General features: G+C 49.6%; 2 protein-coding genes across 2 annotated transcripts in view; one reads left to right on the top strand and one right to left on the bottom strand.

Moving 5' to 3' along the window:
• Nucleotides 1-5,438, top strand: part of NOTCH4 (notch receptor 4) — a 39,718-nt gene extending 34,280 nt beyond the window's left edge. Inside the window, exons 22-26 of the mRNA XM_079957787.1 lie at nucleotides 91-220; nucleotides 880-1,121; nucleotides 2,135-2,282; nucleotides 3,496-3,593; nucleotides 3,812-5,438. Of these exons, the coding sequence (XP_079813913.1) occupies nucleotides 91-220; nucleotides 880-1,121; nucleotides 2,135-2,282; nucleotides 3,496-3,593; nucleotides 3,812-4,180 (987 nt within the window). The 3' untranslated portion in view covers nucleotides 4,181-5,438. The remainder of the gene's footprint in view (nucleotides 1-90; nucleotides 221-879; nucleotides 1,122-2,134; nucleotides 2,283-3,495; nucleotides 3,594-3,811) is intronic.
• A 169-nt stretch (nucleotides 5,439-5,607) lies between these two features.
• On the bottom strand, nucleotides 5,608-12,974 carry LOC307209024 (vesicle-trafficking protein SEC22b-B-like). Its single transcript, XM_079964110.1, has 5 exons — nucleotides 12,815-12,974; nucleotides 9,344-9,453; nucleotides 8,266-8,426; nucleotides 7,299-7,445; nucleotides 5,608-7,010 (listed from the first exon to the last, which is right to left on the bottom strand). The coding sequence occupies exons 1-5, from the start codon at nucleotides 12,887-12,889 to the stop codon at nucleotides 6,853-6,855; spliced, it is 651 nt and encodes a 216-aa protein (XP_079820236.1). The 5' UTR covers nucleotides 12,890-12,974; the 3' UTR covers nucleotides 5,608-6,852.
• Nucleotides 12,975-14,802: the final 1,828 nt, after the last annotated feature.

Genomic DNA, 14,802 nt, shown 5'->3' with positions numbered 1-14,802 from the left:
GAGACGCCCACAGTCGCAGCAGTGCCCATGTTGTTGGTTGCGTTCCACTAGCAGGGACAGAGCAAACTTTTTATAGCCTCTTTGATACAGGGTGATGCAGATGCCGTCTCGATCCCAGACCGAGGCCAGTCTAGGCCAAAGAAGCAGGTGCAGTTCAGCACACCGACCTCAAGCCAGGAGAAGGACCCCAAGGCGAAGGCCATCAAGACTCAAAAGCCAGGTAAAGAGGGAAGCAGGCCATCAAGGGAAGCCGTCAACAACAAGCCCCTGGACTGGAAATAATAAGGAAAAATCCCGCCCACAGGGCTGGTCTGAACCGGGGGGGGGGGAGGGCAAGATAAATATAATATTATATCATAATGAATTATATAATAATAATACTAGGAGAGATTGCTTTGCAAACACGTGTATATTTGCCAAAATTGCACACATAAATGTGTATGAAGGGAGAAATTTGCACTAAAAGGCTGGCAAATTTTCATGAGGGGGCTTTTCTTCTTTTAAAAAATTGACTTAATAGAAATATTGTTTAACAGAAAATGGAGAAGACATGGATTGAATGTCTTAAATAATTTCTTTTTTAAATGTAACAGGCAGAAGCCTTCTTAATTTTTCTCTAATGCTTCTTTTCCTTTTCTCGTTCTTTTCTCTCTCTTTCCTTTCTTCTTTTTGTTTTGTTAGCTTATTGAGATTTTAAAAAATAGAAATCTCACCAATCAACCCAAAAATAGATAAATAATAATGCTGACAAACTGATGAGGAAATCTGGGGAACGGAACTCAAGATTGGGAAAATGAGAGGCAGAGGGAAACCGAAATGGATGTCCGTCCCTAGTTACAAGTCTGACCTTCATGAAATGCCCTTTTTTTATCCCTCCAGTTTGTGGCCTGACCCCCATGATGCCCTTGACCCATTCTCCTGGATTGGACCTGGAGGGATCCTGGGCAGAGGGGCAGAAGGGAAGCCCTGGAGAGACGCCCCTTCACTTGGCAGCTCGATTCTCCCGTGCTGATGCTGCCCGCAGGCTCCTGGCCTCCGGCGCCGACGTCAACGCCCGCGACCAGTGGGGACGGAGCCCGTTGCACAGCGCCATTGCTGCCGATGCGCTGGGTGTATTCCAGGTGACTAAAATAAAACGGAGGTGCAAGGGTGAAATGACATCACACTCCCAGAAGGCCTTCTCCATACAAACAAGACTCTTTGAACACAGAGGACAAGGCTATCATACTGGTCACAATGACCATGTTCTCTCCCAGTGTGGTGCAGTGGTTAAGAGCAGTAGACTTGTAATCTGGTGAACCGGATTCCCTGCTCCTCCACATGCAGCTGCTGGGTGACCTTGGGCTAGTCACACTTCTTTGAAGTATCTCAGCCCCACTTACCTCACAGAATGTTTGTTGTGGGGGAGGAAGGGAAAGGAGAATGTTAGCCGCCTTGAGACTCCTTCAGGTAGTGATAAAGCGGGATATCAAATCCAAATCCAAACTCTTCTTCTCTCTCCACTGTCAGAGGCAATATATGCCTCTGAAGAGCACTCGCTGGGAATCACAATTGGGGAGGTGGGTGTACTTGGGTCCTTGGGGCGTATATGGTTGGTCATTGGGAGAACAGAATACGAGACTAGGTGGGTGTCTTTGGACGCAGAGGAACGGTGGGGGAAACCAGCTGGGGAACCCCCAAAGGAAGAAGGCTGAGAGCCCTGGGAGTGGTGGTGGGACAACGATGAGTGGTCAGAAGGAGAAGACTGGAAGGAGGAGGTGTGGGAAGCTGAGGAGGTAACAGGGCTTGGTGAGCAGGGAGACTGTAGCAGAGAGAAGTCCAGAATCGGAAGCAGGAGACGAGGGAGGTCAAGAGGCAGAGAGGAGTCAGGCTGGTGAAGTGTCATAGGTTGTCTCCTCCATCCTGTTGCGGCAAGCTCCCCTTCCCTCTGGTCTCCCAGGACCAAGAGAGGCATGAAAAGAGCAGAGGAGAGGTTGGCTGCATGCAGGAGCAGTCTCTGATTGCTTGGGGGAAACCCTGGAGAGGAGAGACTGTGGCAAGAGCATAAGGAGAGCTCTGCTGGATGAGGCCAGCGGCCCACTGGCAGGAGTGAGCCAGCAGCAATTTTTTAAAAAAGGGAACATTTTCTCCACAGATCCTTCTGCGGCACCGGCATACAGACTTGGACGCATCAGCGCATGACGGCACCACCCCTCTCATGCTTGCCACACGGCTTGGGGTTGAAAACATGGTGGAGGAGCTGGTCGCCAATCACGCCGACATCAGGGCTGTGGATAAGAGAGGTGAGGGCATTGCTTGTCCGTGTGCTGAACTCAAAGTGGCATGTCCCAGAAGGCCTGCAAATGCCATCTTGGTAGTCAAGATAACACCAAAACTAATAGTTGTTGTAGGACTGAGCTTATATATGTCTGTGCATTCACTCGCTTTGATGTATGCTAATTGGGTCGCATTGATGCTGTGCTTATCTGTGGAGAGACTTTGGGCAGTTGCCACCTATGGCCTCACCAGCCAGGTACTATGGGAAGTTCTAGGTAAACAGATATACACTTTTGTTGTTGTTTAGTCATTTAGTCGTGTCCGACTCTTCATGACCCCATGGACCAGAGCACGCCAGGCACTCCGGTCTTCCACTGCCTCCCGCAGTTTGGTCAAACTCATTTTAGTGGCTTCGAGAACACTGTCCAACCATCTCGTCCTCTGTCGTCCCCTTCTCCTTGTGCCCTCCATCTTTCCCAACATCAGGGTCTTTTCCAGGGAGTCTTCTCTTCTCATGAGGTGGCCAAAGTATTGGAGCCCTCAGCTTCACGATCTGTCCTTCCAGTGAGCACTCAGGGCTGATTTCCTTAAGAATGGATACGTTTGATCTTCTTGCAGTCCATGGGACTCTCAAGAGTCTCCTCCAGCACCATAATTCAAAAGCATCAATTCTTCGGCGATCTGCCTTCTTTATGGTCCAGCTCTCACTTCCATACATCACTACTGGGAAAACCATAGCTTTGTGGATTTTGCTTTGTGCATAAAGGATGCAGAACTGTTTGCTTGGGTGCGGACAAGCCATCTCCTTGCTGCGGCGTCCGTGCCACATCTGGGGTCCTGGCAGGCTGATTTGCTGTAAGTTAGGGTTGCCATATTTCAAAAAGTGAAAATTAGGACATAAAAGTTTTTAGTTTTGCCCAGATTTAGTCTTGCTAAATCTCAAAATAATTTTTTTTTTAGTTTTTGAGTTTTAAGTTTTTGAGCTATTTTTAAGGAAATACACTTCTGAGATGGGTTGTCATACGACTGAATTTTCCCGCACATTTCAGTAGTTTCCGTCTGGGCACTGTTCTGGCTATGCCCAGGAAATTCTGGACGTATGGCAACCCTACGTAAGTCTACACCAGGGAGCTCCTCCAAGGAGGTTTGGTTTGGCTGATTGATTGCGACTTGTTCAAGATCACCCAGAGAACCTCATGGATTTCGATTCAGTCAATCCCTGTATTCTCTGTCCCACAGGAAAAACGGCCCTCCACTGGGCTGCGGCGGTCAATAACGTCCGTGCCACCCTTGTCCTGCTCAGAAATGGAGCTGATAAGGACAGCCAGGATAATCGGGTAGGTAATGTATTTCTGCTCACGCCGTCTGAAAACAGACACGTCAGAGGTGGAGGGGAAACTGTAGGGGTCTGCGCGGGGTCTGCTAACAAGCCTCAGCACCTTTAACAAACTGCATTTCCCAGCATTCCTTGAGGGAAGCCATGGCTGTTTTATAAGCGTGTTTTAAACAGATTTGTGGAGATGTGACTTTTATCTATTTTGCGCCCTCCCATCAGGCACAGACCCCGTTGTTTGTGGCTGCCCAAGAGGGGAGCTACAAAGTGGCCAGCCTTCTTCTCCAAAACGGAGCCAAGCAGAGCATCCGGGACCACGTGGGCTGCCTCCCGAAGGACGTGGCCCTCGAGCGCCTCCACCACGACATCCTGGCCCTCTTGGACTGCCCCCGCCCCTCCCAGCAGCTCTCGCCACACAGGCCACGCCCCCAGCCCCAACGGTCTGCCGGCAGCCCACGCAGGTTAAAGTGGCAACCTGGCAACCAGCGGCTAACTCCGGTCCCAGAGACCAAGGGCCCTTTTAAGGACCTCCCCGCTCCTACACTGCCGATTGGACAATCAGAAAACGCTGTGGGGCCACCCGACGAGTGACTCTGCACCCTCTGGGTCTGGGTTGGCCAGAGGCTACAGCTGCGAGTCAGCAACAGCGGACTGAGCCATGGTGTGGCGCTTCCTGATGAGGTCATGCAGGGCTGGGATGATGTCACAGGACGGCACCACGAAGGGAGGCAATTCAGAGCCGAGAAGTGCCCGAGGGCAGATTTAGACGTCCTGCATGGAGGAACGAGGAGGATCTTGTGTAAAACCGGAGAACTGTCTGAGGACACATCTGAGTCATACAAGGTGTTGTTCCACGAGTCCGTGGCAATATGTCACACAGCTTGGAGCATACAGAGAAATCCTTGATCATAACTCGCTGTTGGATAATGGTGGACGATCTCAGGCTACTGGGGTCAGAGTGGTCTTTCGCCCCGCTTCCCCAAGCTGCAATTCCCCAATATACTTGCTGTCATATTTGGCTTTGCTTTTCCACTGGTGCAGAATCAGATAGACGGGGGTTTATGAAGACCAGGCCTTGCAATGATTACACACCATCCCTGCCACGTAGCATAGCTCAGCTCTGCCTGCTTAGAACCTCGAGGGCTCCTTAGAAATCAGAACCGGGGATCTGCTCTCTTGCGGCTAATCTTCCCTGCTCCTCCTCCTAGCATCTAAACAAAAATTATCAGGGAGAAGGGAGGAGCTCTGTCCCCCAACCCTTAGAAAAATTGGGAGGGGGGGCATAAGAAGAGCCTGCCGGATCAGTCTAAATGCCCGTCTAGTCCAGTGTCCTGCTTTCACAAAGACCAACCAAATGCCTGTAGGAAGACTGAGCGCAAGAGAACTCTCTCCACCTGCATTTCCCAATAACTAATATTCGGAGGTGTGCTGCCTGTGACAGTGGAGGTTGAGCATAGATACTGCGGCTAACAACCCAAAAACAATTGAAGCAAGTGAAAAATCTCCTGGCAGGGGAAAGGATTGGCTGCCGTGCTTGAAAAGTTCATTTTTAGAAAGAGCTAGTTCAGGGTGTCCAAAAAGGAAAACTACTTCTAGTACCTGTGCGATATAAACTAGTTTGGTTCACACTTGGTTTAGATTTATCCAAATTATCCTTAGCAAATACACACACACACACATTCAGCATTCAGAATGTTGCAAGCAGCTGTGCTGAAGTATAAAATATACCGTATTTTTTGCTCTATAAGACTCAATTTTTCCCTCCTAAAAAGTAAGGGGAAATGTGTGTGCGTCTTATGGAGCGAATGCAGGCTGCACAGCTATCCAGGAAGCCAGAACAGCAAGAGGGATCACTGCTTTCACTGCGCAACAATCCCTCTTGCTGTTCTGGCTTCTGAGATTCAGAATATTTTTTTTCTTGTTTTCCTCCTCCAAAAACTAGGTGCGTCTTGTGGTCTGGTGCGTCTTATAGAGCGAAAAGAGGAAGGCTAAGCAAATATCAAAATCCACACACAAAGCAGTTTTTAAGATATATTTTCCCCAGCCATTATGATCTTTAAGCTTAAAAGCCCAAAGAGTCTAAAGAGTAAAAACAAAACAAAACATGTAAGCCAATGAACCTGAAAATGAGCTAGAAACCATTGAAAGTTCTACAAACACACCCCACACACAAAAAACCCCAAACTTATTTTGCATTCAGTTCACCCAGAAATCATTAGAATGACTTTTGGGCGTTGTTCAGAGATTTTTGAACGAATTCAGTCCGCTTCGCTAAACCAAACTGGTTCATTAGAAGCAAAATTTCGTGCCATTAAAAGCCAGTACAAAAAGGTAACCCTTGCCTACACTCTGCACATGCTCAAAAACACCCTCCCCTTGTGTCATCCAGTCACATATCCTTGGACTGAAAATTAGGTTCTGGACTGGCTCTTACTGGAACTCAGGCTGAGCCCTGAATATCTGAAAATGTACTGCTAAAATAAATGTACTAGCTTTGGAGGTTTTTTTACGAGCAGTTTTTTTTCCTTCCCCCACCCACTGTCGAGTCGCCTGCTCCCAGTTTCATGGGAAATAACATTTATTGAAAAAGCACCATGATCTTAACTAAAAAAAACACCAGCCTCACTTGGAATGATTCCTCAGCACCCTCCATCTTATTTCAAGCATGGTTTCTCTGTCTGCAACAGCTGCACTAACCTATCTAACATGGTAGCATTCAGAGCTTCTACAGCAAGGAGGGGAAGACCTGTAGCCACCTAGTTGTTCCTGAACTATAACTCCCAGTATCTCTGACCAATGGGACATAGTGGCTGAAGCAGATGGGAGCCCGTCAACATCTGTAGAGGAACAAGATCCCCACCTAGGTTGTTTTGAAGATGCCATGGGACTCTCTCTGTGCGTAGGCTGTTTTTGCGATTGCCAAAAACAGGTGTCCCTCTCTCTTTTCCTTGTCCATTGAAAAGACAAAGGAAGCTGCAGAACGCTTTGCAGATTAAAAGCAAAAAAAGCAACCACACTCATCGCAATTGCAAACAGTCCCCATGCTGAACTTCTCTCTACCGGTTGTCATTCCAGGTTTAGCCGCAGGGTGGCAAACGGTGCCATGCTTGAAAATAGTAACAAGTTCCACAAGTTCTCGTTTCTCCCAGAGGTGCTACAGCGGCCTCTTGGGGGAGGACGGAGCAGGGGGGTGCAGAAACACACCCCACTCTTTTCACAAAACCCCGTATGAGGCAGGACCAAAGAAGGAAGGCAGCGCAGGGTCACACCAGCCACCAGAAGCGTATGTAGATCATAAGTATCACAAAGACAAGACTGGTAGCGGCGGCTTTGGCGTACGCAGAACGGCTGTTGAGGAGTTTGGCGTCATGGCGGTATTTCTTAGAGAGAGTTGACAGGTTGCTGGCCTTGTAATCCAGAGCTGGAGGGCAAATAGAGGAAAAAAAGAAGACAGGGCTGGCTAACAGACCTTTTAAAACCCCATCTTCGCCATTTTTTCTCTTCCCGCTCGCCACGGCGAGCGGCTAACCTGTCGTAGGCGAATATGTCCAGGCCTGGATTTCCTCCCAAACCTGGGGATGTGATATCCTCGCATCCACCCCAGGCCCCAAATTAGACAGACGTGATATTTTGCTCTGTGACTTCCAATACGACACGCAGATCACAGATCTCCCTGCAGCACTGATCACAAACCCCCTTTTCCCCATACCTGATAAGGCCTCTCCACGTTGGAGCACCTCTTCAATGTTGGTCACCATGATCTTCTGAACATCCTGTAGCTCCATGTTGATGCTGCTCAGGTGGCGCTTGGACCAGGTGTCCAGGTAGGATTTCTTAAGCTTCTGGATATAGAGGTCTTTAAAAAAAATATAGGAGGGTTTCGTGGATTGGCAACATCAGAGGTGAACTACTACTAGGCCACAGGGACTCAGCTTTTGGGCGTGGATGGGGCTGAGGCCACTCACCCAGTGGTTTGTTGTTTTTTTGCACTGGTATCCTGATTTTTCTCTAAGGACTTCAAGGTAGTGCCCACAGTTCCCCCCCCCCCCCATCCATTTTATCTGTGTAACAACACAGGTCCAAGCTCACCCAGTGGTCTTCATGACTGAGTGGGGATTTAGAATCATAGAATCATAGAGTTGGAAGAGACCACAAGGGCCATCGAGTCCAACCCCCTGCCAAGCAGGAAACACCATCAGAGCACTCCTGACATATGGTTGTCAAGCCTCTGCTTAAAGACCTCCAAAGAAGGAGACTCCACCACACTCCTTGGCAGCAAATTCCACTGTCGAACCCTGCTCTCCCAGGTCCTAGGCCAGCATTCTGGCCACTACTCCATGCTGCTGTGGTGTGTACACGTGGTCCAAAGTGAATGTGGGTCTGCTTTTATTTTTATTCCAAGTTTTGCAGGGGGTCAGAAAAACTGGCTCGAGGGAGCAGGCAAATTAGCTCTCGCCCCCCCCACCCAAATAAAGAAAAGAACCTAGAGGTGTTCCACTTCTCTTCTAGACAAATAAATAAAAGTACACTCCAGATCCAATAGCCACCAGGACTGAACCTAAGGTCTTCTGCTTGCAAGGCAGGTAGGAGTTTTGTGTTGCCTAACACAGTTTAGACAATGAGGACTAGAAGGCTGGCTGGGCTGGGCTGGAGAGGCTCCCCCAGTTAGTACGCACCAAACTCGATGAAGGCGTACGGCCGTGACACGGAGGACACCTTCTTCCCGTACAGCTCCCAGAATTCGGCTTGCAGCTCCTCCAGGAAGGCGAAGGCCAGCTTTTTGGAGTAAGCTGCTTCACACAGCGTCAGGTAGCAAATGCCCTGGCTGATCAGGTAGCTGCAGAGGAGGAAGAGGGCACAGAAGCGAGGAGGAAGGGAAATCGTGATCCGGCTCTTTCAAGCAAGCACAAACAGCCTCACAAGCAAGTTTCTAGACCCTAGGAATTTGTAGTAGCGCAACCACACTAGTAAAATAATGCAAATAATTTACAACGTTGGGATACCTTGTATGAATAAATGAACCATCGTCTCCCAACTGGGAACACAGGCGACCATGCAAGTTGTTATTTTGGTGAAGGTGGTTTAGAAGCAGCAGCCGGGTGTCATGTGGAGCTGCCTTATACTGAGTCACACGATTGGTCCATCTAGTTCAGTGTTGTGAAATATGATTGGCAGCAGCTCTTCCACATCGAAGAAAGAGGCATTTTCCAGCCCTGCTGCCCAAGAACGCTTTTTTAATCTAGACAAGCAAAGGGATTGGACCTTCTGCATGCAAAGCACATGCTCTATCTCTAAGTTGGGGGCCCTCCAACTTCTCTCAATTGTAGCTTCCCCCAGTCCAGGCAGGTTTCACATCCAGGATTTGAACACAGGGCCCCCTGGCACTCTAAGCAAGAAAAATGCATCCGAAGCAGGGATGGGGAAACCTGCGACCTGCCAGCTGTTGTTGGACTCCAGCAGACATCAGCCCCAGCCGCATGGCCGATGTCCAGGGATGATGGGAGCTACCTTGGGCAAAAGATTCCTGCATTGCGGGGGTTGGACTAGATGACCCTCGGGGTCCCCTTTCAACTCTATAATTCTAAGATACTTCTGTGAATAACATCCGGAAGGAGCCAGATCCCCCACACCATCAGCCTACTGCCCTGTCAATCCCAGTGCTGTTATAGCATCTTTTAACAGTTCGCAGGTTCTCAAAAGAGATGCCCTTTTAATACCACGCTCCGTCATTTCTGAGAAACACCGGGCACTTACTGGAAAGTCATCGCTCCAGCCTGCAAGGAACAGCGGTTCGGCGAATGCTCCCCGAGCTTCCGAAAAAGTTGCTTTGCTTGGCTGTGATATTCTTGGAAATTCCGGTTCGACTGCAGAGGAAATAATAGGGACTAACACCAAGGGGATAAGGCTATCAGAGACTAAGTTTTCCCTCCACTGTCGGGGGTCTGAATATTCCTCTGAATATCAGTTTCTGAGAGCTACAGGTAGGAAGACTGGTGGTGTTGCTCTCTGACGGTCCTGCTGTTGAGCTTCCCAGAAAAAAAGGCATCTGTGAACAGGATGCTAGACCAGGGTAGGCCACAGGCCTGATTCAGCCATTCTGTTTTTACCCTGATCTTGGATACTCAAGAGGTACCGTATTTTTCGCCCTATAGGACGCACTGTCCCATAGGACGCACCTAGTTTTTTGGGGGGGGAAATCAAGGGAAAAAATTTTATTTCCCCCCCAGGTTTGCGCAGCCATCCCCAAGCTAGAAGAGGGAGACGGAGCGCTCCGTCTCCCTCTTCTGCCTTCAGGGACAGCCTCTCTAGCCTCCATGGGGCAGCGGCTTGCCCCGCTGTCCCCCGAGTTTGTGGGGCTGGCGGCGGGGGGGGGGGAGAAGCAAGCTTGCTTCTCTCCCCCCCCCCTCGCCAGCCTCCAGATCAGGTCGGGGAATAGGGGGGTGGCGGCTTGTGGAGCTGGTGGGGGGGAGAAGCAAGCTTGCTTCTCCCCCCCCCCCTCGCTGGCCTCCGGACCAGGTCGAGGAATAGCGGGGTGGCGGCGCTGCACCTCCCCGCTGTCCCCCGAGCTTCTGGGCTGCAGGCTGCTGCCCGCAAGCCTTGCAAGCCTGTGGGAACTCCCGCCGGGCTTGCAAGACTTGCGGATAGCTTCCTGAAGCCTGAAGAGCGAGAGGGGTCGGTGCGCACCGACCCCTCTCGCTCTCCAGGCTTCAGCGAAAGCCTGCATTCGCCCCATAGGACGCACACACATTTCCCTTTCATTTTTGGAGGGGGAAAAGTGCGTCCTATAGGACGAAAAATAAGGTATATTTTTACGACCCACCCTGTTCCTGCGGCTGCAATTTGTTTTATATGGTTTTTAATGTTGCGTTCGAAACTGTTGTGATGTGCCCTTGGGGCGTTAAGGTGAAGGGTGGGAAACAAATCAAATGATTATACTTATAACACCGCAATAATAATTCACGTCCGGCAGCAAAATCTCTTGCACCAGCCAAGGAGCTTAAATCAAAACTCTGGGAAGGGGACCGGTTACAGCTAGTTGTGGGGTGGGAAGAATCTCTATGATCCCAAGACTTCTGGGCTCCCTCAGGAAGAGAGGAAGGCAATTACATTATTAGGCATCGTTAGAGGATTGTTACAGCACACATAATCCTACAACAGCTTTGCATGGCAGGCTGGCATTATTGCCTGAATACTAAAGATGGGAGCCTGAGGGCACACATTGGATTGCCTAAGTCCGTTTAGTAATAATAATAATAATAATAATAATAATAATAATAATAATAATAATTTATTATTTATACCCCGCCCATCTGGCTGACCTTCCCCAGCCACACTGGGCGGCTTCCAAAAAAATATTAAAATACTGTAATACATCAAACATTAAAAGCTTCCCTGAAGGGCTGCCTTCAGATGTCTTCTAAAAGTCTGGTAGATGTTGTTCTCTTTGACATCTGGTGGGAGGGCGTTCCACAGGGAGGGTGCCACTACCGAGAAGGCAATCTGCCTGCTTCCCTGTAACTTGGCTTCTCGCAGTGAGGGAACCGCCAGAAGGCCCTCAGAACTGGACCTCAGTGTCCGGGTAGAACGATGGGGGTGGAGAGTGAAAAGTGAAAAGAATAACAGTCTTGCTGGATAATCTAGTCCAGCAACTTGTTTTCATCACTTGCTAGTTAAAGGTAAAGGGACCCCTGACCATTAGGTCCAGTTGTGGCCGACTCTGGGGTTGCGGCACTCATCTTGCTTTATTGGCCTAGGGAGCGGGCGTACAACTTCTGGGTCATGTGGCCAGCATGACTAAGCTGCTTCTGGCGAACCAGAGCAGCACACGCAAACGCCATTTAACTTACCGCCAGAGCGGTGCCTATTTATCTACTTGCACTTTGACGTGCTTTCGAACTGCTAGGTTGGCAGGAGCTGGAACCGAGCAATGGGAGCTCAGCCCGTCGTAAGGATTCGAACCACCAACCTTCTGATCAGCAAGCCCTAGCCTCTGTGGTTTAACCCACAGCGCCATCCGCGTCCCTAGTTAGCTGCCCATTTTTGTTAGCTTCTGAAGGACCCTTGTGATCTGCTCCCAAGTTCTGGTACTCAAAGATAAACTGCCTCTGAGCCAGAAAGCTCTCTTTAGCAGTTATGGTTCACCTGCCTAAAGCTGGTTCTGCATATGAGTGTGTGTAGTGCCAGGAAAATACAAAATTAGCTTACAATACAAAGTACACTTGAAGCGGTCTCCTATACGTTGGAGCAGCCCTTTTTGCATCAAGGGCCGCATTCGCCCTCAGCCAAACCTTTGGGGGCCACATGCCGGCAGAGGGCGGGGCCAAAAGTGGGCACACTCATCTGCCCCACACATCAGCTGGGAGGCAGGAGAGAGATTTATTCTTCCTTTTTCCACTGGCGGGAAGGGTAGATTTGTAACGCAGGAAGCTGCCTTATAGTCAGACCACTGGCCCACCTAGCTCAGTACTGTCAACACTGGCTGGAAGCAGCACTCAGGGGTTCCAGAGTGAGGCCTCCCCTAACTGTACCTGGAAATGTCAGGATTGAACCTGGGAATTTCTGCAAGCAAAGCAGATTCTCCACCACTGAGCATTCCAAATCAGGGGACCATCTTACTTTTAAATTTACTTATTTATTTTGCACCGCCTTCGAAACCCATGGGATCTGAAAGTGGGGTAGAAAAATTACCAAGAGGAGGAGTGGGTCCAGATTAGGTCCCCTAAACTGGCATTTATCCACCCCTGCTATACATATTATTATTATTATTATTATTATTATTATTATTATTATTATTTCTACTCAGAAAGGTGTCTCATTGTTTTTCAATTGAGTTTCCTTGCAGATGTGTGTACACGATTGCAGCCTTCAGACGCCCCGTGACGTTTGGTGAAATTAATTTATTTGTTTGATACCCCCACTCCACGTGCGCCAATGTCATAACCCCTACACAAATCATCTCTGAAACCAGTTTTGAAAGTTCACTCCCCCCCCCCACCAATAATAATAATAATTTATTATTTATACCCCGCCCATCTGGCTGAGTTTCCCAGTAGAACAAAACCAGGTGCAAGTAAGAAGTAGCGAAAAGGGTCCTAAAAAGCGGAAACGTGACCCTTGAGAGGAAAGGATTTCCTAGTGGTTAGAGCTGGAGAGGGTCGGCTGAGCGGGGTGGGGGGCGGAGATGCCCTGGAAGCCCCGGACTCCTGGGTTCCTCCTTCCTCTTACCTGCTCCGTTTCTTGCATAGAAGCCGCCAGGAGAAGCCCGTCTTGGACCCGGCTAATCATGGTAAGCAGGACCATCCTGGCTGGGGCGGGGGGGGGGGAAGGGGGGTCCTGGGGTGTTTTTTAAGGGGGGGTATCCCTCTCCCCCTCCCCTCCGGAGGCTGCAGCCGGACCCGGACTCCCGGCTGACGTGGCCGACGGGAGGGATGCAAATCGCGGGCGAAGCGGGGCGGAGCGACGCCGCCAAGAAGTTAGTTTGGCACCAGGCGAGGCGCGCACGCCCCGCCCGGCCTCCGGAGGGCTCCTCCTCTCTTGCGCCTTGGAGGTAATATCCCTGCTAGTAATATCGTTAGCAGCAGCAGCAACAACTCTTTAGCTTGTGTTGATTTTAGTCCATGTGGGAGTTTTGCAAAAAAAAAAAAAAAAAAAGTTGCAATTAGTATTGTATAGCTTGATGGGCTGAGCTGCTTTGGCCATCGTGGCTGCATTGGGCATTTTTGCAACTTCGATTATTTGGCCTTGTGGGTTGCATTATCTTGGTGGTGGTTTTGTATTATAATAATAAAGGTAAAGGTAAAGGTACCCCTGCCCGTACGGGCCAGTCTTGACAGACTCTGGGGTTGTGCGCCCATCTCACTCAAGAGGCCGGGGGCCAGCGCTGTCCGGAGACACTTCCGGGTCACGTGGCCAGCGTGACATCGCTGCTCTGGCGAGCCAGAGCCGCACACGGAAACGCCGTTTACCTTCCCGCTGGTAAGCGGTCCCTATTTATCTACTTGCACCCGGGGGTGCTTTCGAACTGCTAGGTTGGCAGGCGATTATAATAATTGTATTATTATAATAATACCATTTTGCAAATAATAATAATTTGAAAGTTACTGAACAGGAATATGGCAGACTTCAAAAACAGCAGGCACCAGTAAATTACCAAAGTACAAAGTAATGATGCCAAAAAAATAAGCGGAAGTAACTTTTTAGGTTGTCTGGTTTTGGCTATTGTGGCATGCTGCACTTTTGCAATTTACTTCGCAAAACTTACAAACCACTCAAAAACCGAGTGGTTTCTTCGCTGCACCACTGAGGGTGCTTGCCAGCTTTACAGCGCAGTTCTGCATAGGTCTACTTGGTGGCGTAAAGTTTAAGTTCTGCTGTTATAAATTGCAGTCACGTTGAGCTGAGGGGGCTTCTGAGCCTGCGCAGAGTTCCTTAGCCCAGAGGTGCCTGGAGCTTTCCCGCAGCATCTGTTTTCTTTGGAATGGACACCATTCATTCAGTTAATCTTGAAAAGCCAGTTGTTGTTCCCTAGAGTCTCAACCTGTGGGTCCCCAGATGTTGTTGGACTACAACTCCCATCATCCCTGAGCTCTGGCCTTGCTAGCTAGGGATGATGGGAGTTGTAGTTCAGCAACATCTGGGGACCTACAGGGTGAGAAAGGCTGCGGCTTAGACTGATCTCGTTTCCCAGCTGCCCCCTCCCTCCAGCGTCTCATCCCCCTCAACTGCTCATTTGTAGCATTTCTTCCACTCCCCCAGCTTCAAATGCAATTGCACAGGAACACAGGAAGTTGGCTTACGCCAAGTCAAATCATTGGTCCACCTAGCTCAGTACTGGCAGCACAGACTGGCAGCAAAGTTTCAAACAGGGGGCACTCTTGCCCTTTTTTGGGAGGTGTCAGGAACTGAACCTGGGACCTTTTGCAGATGCTCTGCCCCATGGGTAAGCAAACTAAGGCCCGTGGGCCGAATCCAGCCCAATCGCCTTCTAAATCTGGCCCGCAGACGGTCTGGGAATCAGCGTGTTTTGACATGAGTAGATTTAAAATGCATCTCTGGGTTATTTGCAGGGCCTGCCTGGCGTTTTTACGTGAGTAGAATGTGTGCTTTTATTTAAAATGCGTCTCTGGGTTATTTGTGGGGCATAGGAATTCATTCATTTCCCCCCAAAAAATACAGTCCGACCCCCCCACAAGGTCTGAGGGACAGTGGACCGG

The sequence above is a fragment of the Podarcis cretensis genome, assembly GCF_951804945.1.
Source record: "Podarcis cretensis genome assembly, chromosome: 2".
In the NCBI taxonomy this organism is placed as follows: Eukaryota; Metazoa; Chordata; class Lepidosauria; order Squamata; family Lacertidae; genus Podarcis; species Podarcis cretensis.
Note: the sequence above shows the minus strand (reverse complement) of the source record. Positions and strands in the feature narration are given on the sequence as shown.

Coding starts and splice junctions, on each gene's coding strand:
- LOC307209024 (XM_079964110.1), bottom strand. CDS start 12,889: ATGGTCCTGCTTACCATGATTAGCCGGGTCCAAGACGGGCTTCTCCTG. Junction 9,454..12,814: donor CTATGCAAGAAACGGAGCAG/GTAAGAGGAAGG, acceptor TTTCCTCTGCAG/TCGAACCGGAATTTCCAAGA. Junction 7,011..7,298: donor ACGTGGAGAGGCCTTATCAG/GTATGGGGAAAA, acceptor TTTGCCCTCCAG/CTCTGGATTACAAGGCCAGC.